Below are 20119 nucleotides of genomic sequence, written 5' to 3'. Positions count from 1 at the left end.
GTGTTTGTGTCTCTAGTGTACTCCTTTCTTTCCCTGGGGGGATAGTCTCCTCTGATTTTCACAGCCAGATGTTATGTGGGCACCTCTTCCTGGTTCTGGTGCTCTGGGCTGGGTAGCGCAGCTTGGGGTTGAGACCCTACACTTCTTGGAGAATCTTTGCAGTTAATATATCCTTCCTGAATGTCAGCCAACACCCATGAGAGCAGGGCCAGCCCTTCTCACATTTCTGCCCTTCCTACCAGACTCTATGTGTCGTCTTCTGTAAATCCTTGGTTATGAGACTCCTGTTCAGCTAGTCTTTAGTTGGTTCTTCAGGTTGATTGTTCTATAATTTAGTTGTAATTCCAGTTTGCTTCTGGAAGGAAGTGATTGTAGCTTCCACCTACTCCACTGCCATCTTGGATCCTCCAAAACTGGTATCTTAATCCTCGTATTCTGGCTCCAATATCTGTCCTCTTAATCACTATAGTGTCTTTCACACCCCATAAGTAACTTATCTGTGCCCTTCTTTTTTTGCATGGTGTCACATTTCCTACTCCCCTAAAGGAGCCAATATCTTCCTGACCTTTTCTTTTCCTTATTATTAAAAACTACTCTCAGAAAAGAAGCTAATACATATGCTCATTCATTCATTTACATCAAGGAATAAATGACTGATATAGTTTAATATAAAATAATACTGTGCCAGGATTGAGATTATTTTAGAGGCATGGGGAATGTTAAGGGGACATAAAACCTTAACCCAAAACCTTGTTGAAATTTAAAGTATATATGAGCATGGGAGAAAAAGTTAATTGGGTGCATGACATTCTGTGCCCTCAAATTATACCATTATTTAGCAGGCCCAAGCCTTGTGGGAATTCTTCTGGCAGAAATGAGGTAGGAACATAAAACTGGGAATGGAAAGAATAAGAGATACATCTTTATTATATTGATTCAGTGATTTTAGAAATATCCTATTATTTCCCTAAATCATTATCTGGTGAAGAGTTCTGATATAACCCCAAGAGACACAGACCCCAGGGCAAAGCTTTAACTTGGACTGTCATAGAGGAAAAGAGATAATCCCTTTCTAGGGTTTAAGTGTTTATGCATTTACATATGAATCAAGGTAGAGCCAAGGATTGGTTTTTGTTCCTTTATTTTCTGCAGAAATAAAACCCTCTCAGGTGAGTCTATGCTCTACGAATCCCTTGACACACATAACCTAATTACTAAACTTCTAAGGCACACCAAAAAATATATTTTTTGCCTATTTGACAAAAAAAAGAGATAGGTATAATTTTGATTCATTTAAACACCAGACAGCTATTGTGGTGTTGGCTTGTTTCATTTTTTTATTTGATAATCTAAGGGAAAAGAGTTCAGTGCCCCTGACAAAATAGTCAGGTATTGCATGTTTTAAAAAATTCGCGTGGCACACCAGTTGAAAGAATTGCTACCCTAAAGTTATTTTTTTATACCTCTCTTCTTATTCCACATCAGTCATCAAGCTCTTTCATTTCTTTCTTTACAAGGTGTTTCTCATATATTTCTATCTAGTTTAGTTTAATGAACACTATTGAATGTCTGCTTTATGCCAGATACTGTGCTCTGGGCATATAATTACTTCTACCTTAAATTTCTAATTTTCTAGGAGAGAATATAGCATGATTCAAGCAATCATAGAAGTGTGTTTCAATACAGTAGCAGTATACAAGAGAGAATTACTTTGTTAGGGAAAGCAGAAAGACTTGCAAAGGATATGATGCTTTGAATAGTGTTTTTAAGGATAGACAGGAGTTCTTCAGAATAATGGCAGGGAAGCAACATATTCTACCTAGAGGGCGAAGCATACACAAAGACATGGAAGCATAACACAGTGTGGCCTGGCAGCCACAGGTAGTATTGCTATAGAATAGATGAAGTTTGAGTCAGGGGGTGGTGAAAATGATGTTTTTGCTTTTTTCACTCTCAAGAGCTTCATATGCCTAGAGTATCAACTTGTTTTTCTCCATGTCTGTGATTATTGAAAGCCTAGTCTTTTTTCAGTACTCTGCTGAGTCTTACATATATACAGTCCTTTAGACTTTACCCACTGTTATCTTGACACCTAAGCACTTGTGTACAGTATGTGTATTCAATCCTCAACCCTCCACGATAGGAAGTGGTATCTTAGTATAGTAGAAGGAGGAATGAGAACTTTCACTTGTATCTGCATGTTCATATAAGTTTCATCATCAGATCTGCATGTAATAATTTTGAAAAAATTTTGGAGGTGAAAGACTAATATGAAAATAGTGTTAGTACAATAATACAGTTTATTATACCAGATAATTTAATTCAGTTAAACAAGTGTCTTTTTCTGCTCTCTGTTCATGTAATAGCACTATACTGAGAAAATACACAATGGAAGAAACCAGGAAGAGAACATGTCCATTTCTGAGAGAAAATACTTAAATTTATACTCATGCAACGTCTGGCTTTAATCAGCTCTCTAAGAGAAACATTATAGAGAAGTGTTTATGTAGTTTCTTCTGTTCATCATAAAATTTGAAGGCATAAACAAAGGAAAACTAGTTGTCAAAGAATATACTGCTTTAAAATGAAGTTATGTGGGAAATAACATCAAAGCAAACTGACTTTTATGTTAATTTATTTGTAACTTCTTTTTTAAGGATGCTGGGCAGTTTTATGCTAAATATAAGGAAACAAGATTGAAGGAAAAGGAAGAGGCATTGACTAGAGCTGAACTTGAAACACTTCAAAGTGAGTTTTAAACATTGTCTTACTGTGTTAACAAAATCATATAAACCTGATTATTTAAATTTGGATTTTCACCTTAAATTCAGTAGTAATTAAATTTTCTATGCTTTCTTTGCCACTCTCTAAATAGAGTTACTTGTCCTTTTTTTTTTTTTTTTTTTAATGTTTTTATTGATTTTTAGAGAGCAAGGAAGGGAGGGGGATAGAGAGATATAAACATCAATGAGAGAGAAACATCATTGATTGGCTGCCCCCTGCATATCCCCTACTGGGGATTGAGCCCCAAACCCGGGCATATGCCCTGGCCGGGAACCGAGCTGGTGACTTCTTGGTTCTTGGGTTGACACTCAACCACTGAGCCACACCAGCCGGGCGAGTTACTTGTTCTTAATGTATTATATGTGAAAAGTACTATATTAGTAATTACTGAGCCATCCACAGTTTAATATCAGCAGGAGAGATAAAATCAACATGGGGTCATATAGTTCCTCAAGTCTGGGAGGCATCCAAAATCTAGAAAATCCTAAAATACTTCATTGTGCCAGGTCTATCCAGTTAATCACCCAACTTTCTGTATTGAAGTACTTAAGTGGGAAACCTGTAAAATCAATGACATTTGTTTTGAAAGTTTTATTCCATTATATTACTGTTATATAATATGAAAAACCTTGACTACATTATCAGTTTGTTGAAGTCTTCCATTGAACACTAAAGATAGTTATGCTGATTTTAGGAGAAGTGGAACATAAAGGCATTTTCCTCAACTCTGGTTTTTTTGTCTGATTGTTGAAATAGTTCCAATTAAATTAAATAAATCAATGAATAAATGAAACTAAATGTAATTTTTATATCATTGTTAAGCAAAATTGTTACGTAGAAATTTCTAAGCCTTTTAAGACCAGTCAAATTGTGCCTTTACATTCCTTTATTTTTGTCCAGAGCTTTTAACAATACTTAGCATTAATTTATTTATTAATTTTGTTTACCATCTAGTTTCCCCAATAGAATGTAAGTTTCATGAGGGTAGGGGTTATTGTTTCTATCACAGTACCTTAAAAGACTCTGACACATAGTAGGTGCTCAGTAAATTCTTGTGAACTGAATTCATGGAGTTAAAATCTCTATTCTTTTAAAAATTCCAGAGTGAGTATTTTTGGTCCAGACTTCATTCCCTCCTCTGACCTGGATTCCTAGAGAAGTGCGTGTTGTACATGGTACCAGTCTGGGTACAGAAGACAGTGCAAAGATAATACCTGGTCACTTTGCACCTATAAATGAATATATGTGACAGCATGCATAGTTTTATGAAATAATTTTTGTGCTTTTGAGGGTCTGCAGTAAATTTTTCTGCAGCATATAGTAGTAAGTTAGCCAAATCAACCTGAAGAAGAGCAGCTGTGGTATTAGTATACCACACATTCAATATACAGAAAAATTGGTGTTAGCTTTTTCCCTTCACGTACTGAAAGTCCTAGCTTTCTGCCTTCACCCTGACACCAGACCATGGTTTAAGAAGAGATAAGAATTATGTTCTCTTCAAACCCAGAAGTGCATTGCTACTACCTAATTGTGTGGCTTTGAGGATTTTAGTTTCCTGACTGTCAAAAAAAAATATGTTGGACTAGGTGATCCCAGTATTAGTTTTCTATTGCTGCTCTAACAAGTGGCCATAAATTAAGTGGCTTAAACACAAATTTATTATCTTAGAGTTGTGTGGGTCAGGAGTCTAACATGGATCTCACTTCTGTAAAATCAAGGTTTATCAAGCAGGGTACACTCTTTTTCTAGCTTCTAGAGACCTCCCACATTCCTTGGATCCTGGCCCCCTTCCTCCATCTGCAAAGCCAACAATGTTTCATCTCTTTTACTGTTCTGGTGTCACTTCTCTGTCTGAACATAATTGGGAAGGGTTCTGTTCTTTTAAGGACCCCTGTGATTAGATTAGGTCACCTTGGAAAATTCAGGATAATCTCCCTTCTCAAGGTGTTCAGTCGTAATCACATCAGCAAAGTTCCTTTTCCCTTGTAAAGTAAAATATTCCCAGCTTCCGGGGATTAGAATATGGTCGGTCATATTTAAGGGGCCTTCCCCCCCCCCCCCCCCCATCAGAATCCTTCAGATGTCTGGGAATCTTTAGCACAAGGACTGGCTTTTTTTAAATCTTTGTGTCTGCAGAATTAAATATAATGTCCTGGCACATAGTGAATGTTTAGCAAATGGATGAATGAATGAATATATGAATTAATGTAATGCTATGAATACTAATAAGTGTCATGTGAGCATCTATTCTACACAGAACACAGCTTCAAGAGCATGTGATTTAATTGAAAAGTTTAACAGTTACAAGTACAAAATAATATTCAAATCAACTGTATAATTGTTTAAAGCAGACTTCTGTTAAGAGGAAAAAGTTTAGGATGATAGAGGATTACGTATTAAGATTGACTGATGTGTGTGTTGGGGAGTAAGGGTGGACAAACGATTATTACTGTCATGTTAAACCTAAGATTGAAATAGAAGCTGATATTATAACAGTTGTTGAAATAGTTTCAATCAAATTGAATAAATCAATGAATAAATGAAATTAAATGTAATTTTTATATAATTGTTATTAAGTAAAATTGTTTCTTAAAAATTTTCTAAGCCTTTTAAGAATAGTCAAAAGGAGGGAGGAAATCACATTTTCTACAAGGAAAGAGAAAAATATTAAACTAATCCTTTGAGATATAATTGGCATATAACATTAGTTTTATGTGTATCACATAACGATTTTATATATATGTGTGTGTATATATATATATTGCAAAGTGATCACTACAATAAGTAGTTAATATCCACCATATTGTAACTCATAGTTACAAATGCTTTTTCTTGTGATGAGAACCTTTAAAACTTATTCTCTTAGCAACTTTAAAATATATAATACAGTATTTATTAACAGTAGTCATCATGCTATTCATTATATCCCCAGAACTTACTTATTTTATAACACACAGCTTATTTTTATGTAGTTTTTGTAACAAGCCACTTATTTTGTCATATGTGAATTCTCTCATAATTGTGGATTAAGTATGCACACTAAAATAACTTTGAAAAAAGGACTTAAACATAAAGTATTTATCATAATACAGAAACTTCCTTTTGAATTTTGTGACCACTTTTCCAAATTTATTCAAATATTTTTATTATGAGAGTTTGGTAGCAATTCTCAGATTTAATAACTGTCTCTTATTTTTTTTATTTTTTAATAATAAAAATTATGTAAAACACAAATTTTAAAATCTGAACACACCTGTGTACCAGTAAAAATGTATAATAGTTTTCTAAAAAGTTTGAAAATTCATCACTAGTTTATCATTTCTGAAATTCAGAATGGAAGTACTAAATACTGGAAAGCATATTAAAAACAATACTCATGCTAGGCGCTGAGTAATAAGACTTCTGTCACATGTTTTTGATATTGGTATATTTAGAAAAGGTGATGGTATCAACATTAAGAATGTTAAAATACAGTCACATTGTTAATAATGTCAGAAACTGTCATGTATTTTTTAATGTAGTCTCTAATGATTACATGCAAAGGATCTTTTAATTAGTTTTGTTAACTTCATTACAGTGTTCTGCATTGTATACTTTAGAATTATTACATAAAGGCCCCAAATCCCCCAATGTGCATTTCATTTGCCCCTATCCTTCTTCATTTTAAAGAGCATCATTGGAATACTGAGTTCATAATAACACTTCCATCTGCTTAATTGAGTAAATGCATCTCATGCAGATTAACAGTAGCTATTTTATGCTGCCTGTTTTTCATGACCTAATTGCTAATTTGCCCTCAAGTCTATCTGTTTTACTGCTGAGAGTGTGCAGTATCCTCTGAGGGCTACCCTAGAACTGCATTGAGTAGGGTGTGGTGATCTTATGAAAATGATATTTTAGAGGGGGATATGTGAAAGGGGTAATTTCTTAAAAATAAATATTCTTTTGGGAAGTTTTCATGCAAAAAATTTGATATCCATTTGGAAAGTTTTTGACATTTCTTTATTACAAACTTTTAATCAGCTTTATGTTTTAGGTTTAAACAAGATGAAAATTTATAAATATAAGACTTTTTCAGTTGTTAATAATACTTTTATGCATTTTCTAATTATATGAGTTTATTCTAAACCAAAAATTGTGAATTTGAAGTACTGTTCTGAAACACTCCATATCATGAATGGGAAAAAATTCATTTGAGTTATTTTAAAAGAAATTGATTATAAAGGATTTCAAGATGATGATGGAGTAGTTGGAAGCTACACTCACCTCATCCCAGGACCACACTGGAATTACCACTAAATTAAAGAACAATCATCCTGAATAAACAACTGAAGACTAGCTGAAGAGGGGTCCTATAACCAAGGATTTACAGAAGAAGCCACATTAAGCCTGGTAGGAAGGGCAGATGCAAGAAGGGCTGACTCCACTCTCACAGTCGATGGCTGAGGTTCTGGAGGGGTATCTCAGCTGTAGGGGATTTCCCCTGAGAACTGTGGACCTAAACCCCAAGCTTGTCTCCCAAGCCCAGAGCACCAGAACCGGGAAGAGGTGCCCACATAACATCCGGCTCTGAAAAGCAGCATAGTTTCTGTGCTCCAGGGAGAGATGCAACTCTGCTTAAGACACAGGCACCCTATTAAAGGGCCAATGCACAAAATTTCATTCACATTCACTCAACCTAGACTCTGGTGGAGGGAAGATGGAGTGGACTAGAATCATGTGAGGAGATTCGGGTTTGTGGCTCTGGGGAGAGACCTGGGGGGCCAGCTACCAGGATATCTGTGCTAAGTCACTCTAAAACACTGCAGACACCATCTTTCTTGTGTGAAGCACTCCCCTCTGTGTGGCATCAGCCTGGGGGAAATCAGTTGCCCCACCCTCTGGACTCCCTCTTGCTCTAACCTGCAGAGCTTAAGCCCTATTGAGGAGTCAGCTGCCTTGGCCAGGCTATAGAGGCTGGGCAGACTCCGGCTGTCAGTGGCTGAGTGTAGGGCTTGGGAGCAGGGACCATTCCCACCACTTTCCTGTGAACCTGATCTCTTTTTTTTTTTTTTTTTTAATGTATCTTTATTGATTTCAGAGAGAGGAAAGGAAAGGGAGAGAGAGACAGACAGAAACATCAATGATGAGAGAGTCATTGATCGAGCCCGCAACCCGGGCATGTGCCCTGACTGGGAATCGAACCCCGATCGCCTGGATCCTAGGTCGATGCTCAACCACTGAGCCACTCCCGGCCAGGCTGAACCTAATCTCATGGGAGCTCTGATAGAACCATCCTCCTGGCTTCCAGCAAACCCACCCTCTGGGCTCTGGAGGCCCCACCCACAATCTCCTAGTGGCTCCATTCTGCTGAAGTCAGGGAAAAATCTAGGACAGACTGAGTCATGTGGTTCTTGGATGGGGATCACATCTACCACCTTCCATGAAGCCTAATCAGCACCTCCCCCTCATGGGAGATCCACTAGCCCCATCCTCCTGACTCTGCCAGATGCTCTTTCAGTGACTGAGTCTAACAGCCTGTAGGTGGAGGCAGCCAGAGGTGAACATTGAAGTGCCTTGGGATTTTGCTGACCTGCCCCTGGTCTGGTGCTGGTAAAAGCCAGCTTTGGTGCACAGCTTCCCATGCACACCCAAGCCCAGCAGAGGCAGCAACAAACTGAGTCGCTTGTAGCTCCAAATAGGTTTCCAAGGGCCAGGCACAGACAGCATCTGACATAGGCCTGCACCAGAGACCCTGCCAAGAATCCCAGAACCAGAACCCCCAGTATCCAGATTCAGACAGAGTAGAATCCCATAAGCTTCAAAAACAACACATCCGAAGGGAGATCTCGGCAGAAACCAAACCATATTGGGGAAATTTCACTTTGTATGATCAGTACTTGTATAGGAACTTGCACACTGTCATCAGGGTTGAGTTTCATAGCCATCCTAAGGGTTGATCCCATGCACAAATACACCAATAGCAAACAAGACTCAGTTACAACAGGAGGGCTCATATAACCCACACAAAGGACATTCCTTGAGCACCCTGCTTGGGTGATCAAAGAGACTACGCCACTCAGTCCCACAGGACATCTACTAAATGAGGCCACCCCACAAAGATTGAAAGTCATAGCAGATCTATCTAATACATAGACACAAACACAGGCAGCCAAAATAGGGTGACAAAGAAACAGGCCCCAAATGAAAGAACAGGAGAACTCTCCAGAAAAAGAGCTAAATTAAATGCAAGCAAGCAGTTTATCAGATATAGAGTTCAAACTTATGGTTAAAATGATGCTCAAGGAACTTAGTGAAAACTTCAACAGCTTGAAAAAGAACATAGAAACCATAAAAAGGGACCACTCAGGAATGAAGACTACACTAGAAGAAATAAACAGTAGGTTGGACGAAGCAAAGGATTAAATCAACAATTTGGAAGACAAGGTAGCAGAAAACACCCAATCAGAGCAGCAAAATGAAAAAAGAATTTTTAGAAATCAGGATATTTGGGACAACCTAAAGCATAATAACATTTGCATCACAGGGGGACAAGAAGGAAAAGAGAGTGAGCAAGGGATCAAGAACCTATTTGAAGAAATAAATTACTGAAAACTTCAACTTGGTGAAGAAAAAAGACACACAAGTTCAGGAAGCACAGAGTCCCAAACATGATGAATCCAAAGAGGCCCATACCAAGACACATAATTAAATAGCAAAGGTTAAAGACGGAGAGAATTTTAAAAGCAGCAAGAGAAAGACGATTACCTACAAGGGAGCTCCTATTAGACTGTCAGGTGATTTTTCAACAAAAACATTTCAAGCCAGAAGGGATTGGCATGAAATATTCAAAGTGATAAAAACCAAGGATCTACAACCAAGACTCCTTTATCCAGCAAGGCTATCATTTAAAATTGAACGAGAAAGAAAAAGCTAAAGAAGTTATCACCAAACCAGTAGTAAGAGAATGTTAAAGAATCTTCTTTAAGAAGAAGAGGAAAAACAAAACAAGAAAAATACAGGAACATAGTTAAAAGAATAAAATGGCAATAAATATATACCCATTAATAATCAGTTTAAATGTAAATGGCTTAAATGCTCCAATCAAAAGACATTAGGTAGATGAATGGATAAGAAAACAATAATCATCAGAGAAATGAAAATTAAAACCACAATGAGATATCACCTCACACCTGTCAGAATGGCTGCCATCAATAGATCAACAAACAAGTGTTGTCTAGGGTGTGGAGAAAAGGGAACCTTTGTGCACTCACTATTGATGGGAATGCAGATTGGTGCAGCCACTGTGGAAAGCGGTATGGAGTTAGCTCAAAAAATACAAAGTGAAACTGCCTTTTATCCTAGCAATTCCACTTCTGGGAATACATCCAAATAATCCCGAAACAGTAATTTGAAAAAATATATGAACGCCTATTTCATTGCAGTGTTGTTTACAGTATCCAAGATTTGGAAGTAGCCCAAGTGTTCATCAGTAGATGAGTAGACAAAAAAAGCTGTGCTACAGTTCCCTCCGTGCTGTCCCAAAGGGTTAGAGATCCTCCTTTTTTACAGCTGCATAGTATTACATGGTGTAAATGTACCATAGCTTTTTTATACTCATCTACTGATGGGCACTTGGGGTGGGGCAGATGCAGGGTGGAGGGGACCAGTTGGGGGAAAAGGGAATATCTGTAATACTTTCAATAATAAAGATAAATTTTTAAAGATAAAATAAAGCTATGCTGCATTTGCACAATGGAATACAACTCGGTCATAAAAAGAAGGAAATCTCACTTTTTGCAACAGCATGGATCAGCCTGGAGAGTATTATGCTATGTGAAATAAGGCAGTCAGAAAAAGATGAGTACCATATGATTTCACTTATATGTGGAATCTAATAACAGAATAAACAAACAAAATAGGAATAGACTCATAGAGACAGAACAGACTGACAGCTGTGGAGGGGAAGGGGTTTAAGCACCGGGTGAAAAAGGTGAAGGGAGTCCTGGCCAGGTGGCTCAGTTGGTTGGAGCATCATCCTGTACACCAAAAGGTTGGGGGTTCACCTCCCTGTCAAGGTACATAACTTGGTTGGGCATTGGACCCCCATTGGAAGGCATATTGGAGGCAAACAATTGATATTTTTCTCTCACACCAGTGTTTCTCTCTCTCCCTTCCTCTCTAAAATCCATAAAAACATATCCTCAGGTGAGGATTAAAAAAATGAAGAAAAAAGAAAAAGGTGAAGGGATTAAGCAAAGAAAAAAAATCCCCATAGACACAGGCAGCAATATGGTGATTACAAGAGGGAAAGGGCGTGGGGGGGAGTTAGAAGAGGTTGCAAACGGATAAATGGTGATGGAAGGAAAATTGACTTGGTATGGTGAGCACACAATATATTATATAGATATAGAATATGTAGAATTTTGTACCTGAAACCTATATAATTTTATTAACCAATGTCACCCCAATAAATTCCATAAAAAATAAAAAAGGAAATTGATTATAAAGGTTAAAATTTGAATAGACCAAAGGGGAGAGGAAAGATAGAAATAAAATTTAGTATTTCCCTTACCGTTTTTCTCTTTACCTTATATGATTTTAGAACAAAGACAGAATCAAAAAATCAAAACTCTACTGCCAAGTACTCCTTTTATATCTGCAGAAATTGTAATTCCAGACATGAATTAAGTTTTCTTTTTGTTCTGTGGTCCCTGTTGCGTGCCCAGTGGTGGACCTAAGTAGGGGTCCCAAACGGACAGTGAGAAGGTAGGGGACAAACCTACTTCTTTAGGGTGTCAGAATGGGAAAACATTCACCTTATCTAAGGTAAGGGAAGACTTAATTTTCTGGAAAACTCAGGTTCGTGAGAAAAGGAGATACTGGTGTTGATTGTAAGTTGACTCAAGGGTTGGTGAGAAAAAGACAATGGAATTAGGGCAGAGATAGTCTCAATTCAAGTTAGAACATTTTTCCACTGGTAATATATGATGCTCATGGATGGGAGAGCACTGTCTGAGGTAACTTATGAAAAGGCATGTCACTAGTCCCAGTACATTTGGAAACATGACCAAATAGAAACTCTGTATCTGATAAATTATATTTGTAAGAAAACCTAAAGGGAGCCCTAGTCAAAAGACTTTACAGGATGGGGCAAAAATAATTTTACAGTCTGTATGGAAAATAATACCATAATTAATAATAATACAAGAATAAACTCTGTAAACCTACTTTTGCCCCATCCTGTATATATAGGCAAAGAATATCTATTTGATCTAATAACAATGGAATGTGAATTTTAAAAACATATAGTTCAAATGTAAATTTACAATTTCCTCAGTATTTCAAATCATAATGTTGTGTATGCTTAAGTATACTACAGTATGCATTTTCTCAAATGATTCAAAAAGGTTTTTATCAATTGGATATATAAACCTTTATGGCTATAGATTACTCAAACTTCAATTAAAATTTTAGTTATCAACTTGGAACTGTACCTATTTAATATGATACTTTATATAAAATAATATATCAGTTTATAAGCTCCATGCTCCAGGTATTTTTTCTTTACTTATTTATAGCTGTAACCTCAGATACTAAAACAGTGCCAAGCACATGGTTGGTACTCAGGCTATATCTGTTGAATGAATTAATGAATTTAGAAGTACCATATTGTTATTTTCTACTTCATACTTCTTAAAGCAGCTTATTAAAACTCTTCAACATTTTTTATGAGGATTTTTGTCATCGATAAAACTACTTTTTGCCATAGCGGCTTTGGGTCAGTGGTTAGATTGTCAGCCCGTGGACTTGAAGGGTCCTGGGTTTGGTTCTGGCCAGGGGCATGTACCTCAGTTGCAGGCTCAATCCCTGGCCCCAGTTGGGAGATGTGCAGGAGGCAACCAATAGATGTGTCTCTCTCACGTCTATGTTTCTCTCTCTCTCCCCCTCTCCCTTCCTCTCTCTCAAATCAATAAATATATATATATATATTTTTTTTTTAAACACTACTTTTTAACTGATCATCACAGCTTATTTATTCAACAGAGTATATCATCTTTATTTCCATGTATGATGCTGTCACTGGAAATTTTATCCCAAGTCACAAGTAATATTCATGTAATATTAGGATTTTCCCCCCTTCTTTCATGATTGCTATAGTAAAACTATTGTATTGCTTTTCCCCCCAATATTTTTTATTATGATAAAGTACACATAACTTAAAATTTACTCTTAATCATTTGTAAGTGTAGAGTTAAGTGGTATTAAGTATATTCATAATGTTTTGCAACGATAAACCCCATCCATCTCCCATAGCTCATTTCATCCTGAAAAACTGAGACTTTTTACACATTAAGCAATAACTCTCCATTCTCAACTCTACCCACCCCCTGGTAACCACCATTTTACTTTCTGCCTCTATGATTTTGACTATATATCCCATGTAATGTCCTCAAGGTTCATCCATGTTTGGCATAAGAGAATTTCCTTCCTGTTTAAGGCTGAATAATATTCCATTGTGTGTGTTTACCACATTTTACCTATTCATCTTTCAGTGGGCACTTGAGTTGCTTCTACTTTATAGTGAATAATTTATTGTGAATAATACATGGGTATACAAATATCTCTTTGGGAGTCCCTGTTTTCAGTTCTTTTGGGTATATACCCAGAGTAGAATTGCTGGATCATATGGTAATTCTATTTTTAATTTTTTGAGGAACTGCCATACCATTTTTCATAGCACTGTACCATTTTACATTTCCATTAACAGTGTACAGAGGTTCCAGTTTCTCCACATTCTTGTCAACATTTGTTATTTTCTGTTTGGAGTTTTTTTGGGGGGGGGGTGTTATGTTTTTGTTGTAGCCATCTAAATGGGTGTTTCTTCGGAGAAAAATCTATTCGAGTCCTATATAGATTTTTTGAACCAGATTGTTTTTTGTAATTGAGTTTTGGGAGTTCTCTATATAGTTTGCATATTATTCCTAATGGTTTGCAAATATTTTCTCCCATTCTATGTATTGCCTTTTTACTCTGTTGATAACTGTCTTTTGACGCACGAAATTTTTTTATTTTCATGGTCTAATTTATTTTTTCTTTTGTGCCTGTGCCTTTGATGTCATATCAGAGAAATCATTGTTAAATCCAATGTCATGAATCTTTTGCCCTGTATTTTCTTCAAAGACTTTTCTGATTATAAGTCTTACATTTAGATCTTGGTCCTTTTTGAGTTAATTTTTGTATATGATGTTGCTTAAGGGTCCAACTTCATTGCTTTGCATGTGGTATCTAGTTTACCCAGCCCTGGCCAGTATGGCTTAGTTGTTTGGAGAGTTGTCCTATACACTGATAGGTCATGGGTTCCATTCTTGGTCAGGGCACATACCTAGGTTGAGGGTTAGATCCCTCAGGGTGCATGCAGGAAGCAGCATCGCTGTCTCTCTCTCCCTCTGCCTTCTTCTCTCTCTAAAATCAATAAAAAAGCATGAAAAAAATTTTAAGGAAAAAAAAAACCATAAAGGTGCTTATGTTGCTAAGAGCATGAAAGAAACAATGATCACGGCAGTTGAAGAGGTAGACAAACTTGTTGATTTGGATAAACGAAAAGCAGTTAATCAGTGACAACATTTTGGAGGCAATGAAATGTGAAAAAGAAGAGATGCTGCACACTGAAAGACAGATACCCCTGGAACCAGTGCTGAAAGTGATTTAAGGCTACTAGGCGGTGGTTCAATAAATTTAAGAAAAGAAATGTTTGTTTATAGGTTAAACAGTAGATTAGACATGTACTGTATATAAGAAAGGTTAAAACGGAATCATTTGAGGGACTGGAATGAATTCAATTTATATTATTTCTGATGGGGAGAAATGATTTGGTTTTCAAACAAATGACTTCTCAAACAGCCTTCCAGAACCAGTTAAGTTTGAGAACTGAGGTTCCACTGTATTTCTAAGTTCTTTTTTTCTGTCCCAGTGGTCTACATTTCTATCTCTCTGCCAACGTAACAATCTTAATTATTGCAGCTTTCCAGTAAGTCTGAAAATCAAGTAGAGTGATCCTTCCCACTTTCTTCTTTCTCAAAATGGTTTAGCTATTCTAGTTCCTTTGCCTTTTCATATAAATTTTAGAATAATCTTACTTATATCCAGACAAAAATTTTGTTGGAATTTTTATAGGAATTGTGAATTGACATATTTACTATGCTGAAAATATCTCTTCATGTATTTATATTTCATTGGTTTCTTCAGTGTTTTGTAGTTTTTAGCATACAAATCATGTATAAGTCTTGTTAGATTTACATCTAAGTTTCTTTTTTTTTTCCTCCAAGTGATTGTCCAAATATTCACTGCAAGTAAAGAAATCCAGTTGAATTTAACATGTAGATCTTGTATCCTGCAACCTTGTTGGACTTACTTACTAGTTCTAGTTTTTCTATGTAGAGTCCTTGGATTTTCTTTCTTTTTTTAAGTTTCTTTATTGTTGAGAATATTACAGATGTCCCCTTTTTATCCCCACTGATCCCCTCCACCCCACATCCATCCCACCCCCAGGCTTTCCCCACACCATTGTCTGTGCCATGGGTTATTCTTATAAACATATGAGTTCTTTGATTAATCTCTCGCCATCCACACCCCTCTCCCCGCCTTCCCTCTGAGATCCCTCAGTCTGTTCCATGCTTCTAAGTCTCTGGATCCACTTTGTTCATTAGTTTATTTTGTTTATTATATTTCACATATAAGTGAGATCATGTGGTACTTGTCTTCCTCTTACTGGCTTATTTCACTTAGCATAATACTTTCTGGTTCCCTCCATGCTGTGCCAAAGGATAAAAGATCCTTCCTCTTTACAGCTGCATAATATTCCAATGGAGTAAATGTGCCACAGCTTTTTTATCCACTCATCTACTAATGGCCACTTGGGCTGTTTCCAGATCTTAGCTATTGTAAATTGTGCTGCTATGAATATAGGGGTGCATAAGTTCTTTGTGATTGGTGTTTGGGGTTCCTTAGGATATATTCCTAGAAGTGGGATCATGGGTCAAATGGCAGGTCAATTTTTAATCTTTTGAGGAAACTCCATACTGCTTTCCACAGTGGCTGCACCAGTCTGCATTCCCACCAGCAGTGTACTAGGGCGCCCTTTTCTCCACACCCTCACCAGCACTTGTAGTTCATTCATTTGTTGATGGAACCATTCTGACAGGTGTGAAGTGATACCTCATTGTGTTTTTAATTTGCATCTCTTTGATGATTAATGACTTATTTATTTATTTATTTTTGTTTAAAATATTACAGATGTCCCTTTTCTCCCCAATGACCCATTCCACCCCATCCCATCCCATCCTCCTCCCCAGTCCCTCTCCCCACCAAATAATGACAGTTTTGTTTCCTCCTTTCCAATTTGGATGCCTGTTATGTTTTCTTCTTGTCTGGTCACTGTGGCTAGGACTTCCAGTACTCTGCTGAATAAGAGTGGTAAAAGTGGAAACCCCTGTCTTGTTCCTGTTCTTAGGGGAAATGGTTTCATTTTATGCCCATTGAGTATGATGTTGGCTGTAGGTTTGTCATATATAGTCTTTGTTATGTTGAGGTATGATCCCTCTGTTCCCACTTTGCTGAGAGTTTTTATCAAAAATGGGTGTTGGATTTTATTGAATGCTTTTTTGCATCTATTGATATGATCATGTGATTTTTGTCTTTCAATTTGTTTATGTGATGTATCACATTTATTGATTTTCGAATATTGTACCAGCTTTGCATCCCTGGAATACATCCTACTTGGTCATGGTGTATGATCTTTTTAATATATTGCTGGATCTGATTTGCTAATATTTTGTTGAGGATTGTAGCATCTATGTTCATCAGGGATATTGGCCTGTAATTCTCTTTCTTTGTAGTGTCTTTATCTGGTTTTGGAATTAGGCTAATGCTCACCTCTTAAAAAGAGTTTGGAAATGTTCCTTTTGGATTTTTTGAAATAGTTTGAGGAGGGTAGGTGTTAATTCTTCTTTGAATATTTGGTAAAACTCCCCTGTGAAGCCATCCAGGCCAGTGAAGTCAGTGGAGTGTTAAAATCCCCTTGTATGACAGTATTGCTGTCAATCTCTCCCTTAAAGTCCTCTAAAATTTTTTTATAAATTCTTTCCATCCCTTCATTCTCATCCTGTGTGAGTCTTTTGTTCTTAGGTAGGTAATCTCTTGTAGACAGCATGTATTTGGGTCATGTTTTCTTATCCATTCAGCCACCCTCTATCTTTTTATTGGTACATTCAATCCATTTACATTTAAGGTTATTATTGAAAGATCCATTTTGTTTCTTTATACCTATGTTTCTCATACTCTTTATTTCTACTCCTAATTACAGCAGTTCCTTTAACATTTCCTGTAATGCTGGTTTTGTAGTGATAAAGTCTTTTAACCTTTTTTTTTGGTCTGGGAAGCTCTTTATTTCACCATCCAGCTTGATTGATAATCTTGCTGAATAGAATAGTTGTGGTTTCAGATCCTTGTTTTGCATTACCTTGAATACTTCATGCCATTCCCTTCTGTCCTGAAGAGTTTCTGATGAGAAGTCACCTGACAACCTTTGGGTTCTCGTCTGTAGGTAACAGATTGCTTTTCTCTAGCTTCCTTTAAGATTTTCTCTTTGTCTTGGATTCTTGGCATTTTAATTATGATGTGTCTGGGTTTGGGCCTCTTTGGATTCTTCTTGCTTGGGACTCTCTGTACCTCCAGAACTTGTGTGACTTTTTCCTTCACCAGCTTAGGGAAGTTTTCTGCCATTATTTTATCCAATAGGTTCTCTAACCCTTGCTTACTTTCAACCTCCTCTGGCACTCCTATAATACAAATATTGTTACATTTTATGCTGTCCCACAGCTCCCTTAGACAGACTCCTGTTTTTTCATTGTTTTTTTGGTTTTGGGTCTCTGATTCATTTTTTTCTACCCTGTCTTTTAATTCACTGATCCGATCCTCAACTTCTTCTAATTTGCTGTTTATTCCTTCTAATGTATTCTTTATTTCTGCTATGTCATTCTTCATTTTTGACTGGTCATTTTTCATAGTTTCCATATCTTTTTTTATGCTCTTGAGCATCCTTACAATCAGTATTCTGAACTCTATATCTGAGAGATTGTTTCTCTCCATTTCATTTGGCTCTTTTTCTGGAGACCTCTTTTGTTCTTTCATTTGGGGCTTGTTTTTTAGTCTCCCTATTTTGGCTACTTTTTTGGGTTTGTGTTTTTTTTTAATGTATCTTTATTGATTTCAGAGAGAGGAAAGGAGAGGGAGATAGAAACATCAATGATGAGTCATTGATCGGCTGCCTCCTGCATGCCCCCTGCATGCCCCCTGCTGGGGATGTGCCCTGACTGGGAATCGAACCCCGATCGCCTAGTATCTTAGGTGGACACTCAACCGCTGAGCCACGCCTTGCCGGACTGGATTTGTTTTTAAGTGTTAGGTAGATCTGCTAGGACTCTCAGTCTTTTTGGAGGGTCTCTGGTACAGGCCAATGTCAATCGCAGTTTGTGACTGGCCCTCAGTACCGTGTTTGGGGCTATCAACAACCCCAGGCTTGAGGTCTCCACTGCTGGAGCTGGGTGTGTTTGGACAGGACCAAGATGCACACCAAAGTGCTTTTCTAGGGCCCAGATTCCATAACAGATCAAGCAAAGACTCAAAGCACCCAGAGGTTTGCCTCTGCCTGCAGACTGATTAATCTGATTCTCTTAATGAGCCTCAGGCTGTAGAATCTCCACAGGGTGGGGCGGCTTGTTGTTAGCAGTCTCTTAACAAGCCTCAGGCTGTAGAAACTCCTCTGGGCAGGGCTAGAGGCTCTCCAGCAGGGTGGGGCAATTGCTCGCCCCCTCAGGCAAAAGCCAAAAATTCACCTAGGAAAGATGTCCCCCACAGTCTGGGGGAATGACTCTCCCCAGACTCTCCCCACACAGCTCCAGTCCACTCCACTCCCCCTCCACCAAAGCCCAAGGTGAGTGGCTGCACAGGAAACTTTGTGCATTGGCTTTTTAAGAGGGTGCCTGCAGTTCCAGCTGCCTCTCCCTGGCAGACAGAAACCCTGCTGCTTTTCACAACCAGATGTTATGTGGGCACCTTTCTCAGTTCTGATGCTCTTGGCTGGGAAGCCCAGCCTGGGGTTTAGGCCCCAGTGGGAACCCCCCACAGCTGAAATCTCCCTCCTGGCCTTTAGCTGCTGCCTGGGAGCCCAGCCAGCCCTCTTTCGCCTCTGCACTTCCTGCCAATCTCGATGCTGTCTCCACTTTTCCTCCTTGGTTATGAGGGTACTCTCCAGCTCATCTCCAGTTGGTTTTCAGGATGGTTTTTCTGTGTTTTGGTTGTAAATCCAGATTGGTCCCAGGAGAGTGTCAGTGTAGCTTCCACTCAGTCCGCCGCTATCTTGGATCTCCGAGTCATTGGATTTTCTATGTAGACACTCATATCATATGACAATAGGGATAGTTTAATTTTTTCCTTTCCAATTTGTAAGTATTTTATTTCCTTTTGTGCCTAATTTACTAGCTATAACTTCCAGAACTGTGTTGAACAAGAATGAAGAGAGAGGGCATCCTTCTTTTGTTGCTTTGTTGTTCTGCTAAAAGCATTTAGTGTTCTACCATTAAGTTTGATGTTAGTGTAGGTTTTTTGTAGGTCCTCGATATAAAGTTGACAATGTTTCCCTTTATTCCTAGTTTTCTGAGTTCTGTTTTTGTTTTTATCATGACTGGTTGTTGAATTTTGTTATTTGCATCAGTTTCTATTATCATGTGATATTTCTTCTACAGCTTGTTAATATAGAGGATTACATTGATTGAATTTTTAATATTGAACCAGGCTTGCATCACTGCAGTAAATACCACATGGTCATGGTGTATTTTTTTAATATATATTGTTCATATCCATTAGCTAATATTTTTGGGATTTTTCCATCTATATTCATGTGAGATAGTCTATAGTTTTACTGTCTTTGTATGATTTCAGTATAAACTCTTTAACATTTGGAATATTACACTAGCGAACTGTGTAAACCTGTATATCTCTTTTCTCAGAGTTTGTAAATTACAAAATGAATTTTCTTTATAGTTACCGGCTTTTCGAATACTTACCTATTTCATGCATCTATTTCATGGATGAGTTGGGGTAGTTTGTGTATTTCACGCAATTGGTCAATTTCATCTAAATTGTCAAATTTATGTGTGTAGGGCTTTTCCTAATATTTCAGTTATTGTCCTTTTGATATCTGCATGTCCTGTAGCAATTTCCCGTTTCATTGTTAATATTGGTAACTTTTGTCTCCTCGCTTTTTTCTTTGTCAGTTTTGCCAAATGTTTGTCAG

The 20119-nt window shown here is 37.5% G+C and overlaps 1 protein-coding gene across 1 annotated transcript in view; it reads left to right on the top strand.

Moving 5' to 3' along the window:
- The window catches only part of DNAJC1 (DnaJ heat shock protein family (Hsp40) member C1), a 195556-nt gene that overhangs the window by 80594 nt on the left and 94843 nt on the right, over positions 1 to 20119 (top strand). Inside the window, exon 7 of the mRNA XM_087825451.1 lies at positions 2658 to 2748. Within this exon, the coding sequence (XP_087681577.1) occupies positions 2658 to 2748 (91 nt within the window). The remainder of the gene's footprint in view (positions 1 to 2657; positions 2749 to 20119) is intronic.

This window comes from Miniopterus natalensis, chromosome 1 (genome assembly GCF_054644295.1).
Source record: "Miniopterus natalensis isolate mMinNat1 chromosome 1, mMinNat1.hap1, whole genome shotgun sequence".
NCBI classification, from domain to species: Eukaryota; Metazoa; Chordata; class Mammalia; order Chiroptera; family Miniopteridae; genus Miniopterus; species Miniopterus natalensis.
This window is presented reverse-complemented; position numbering and strand designations above follow the sequence as displayed.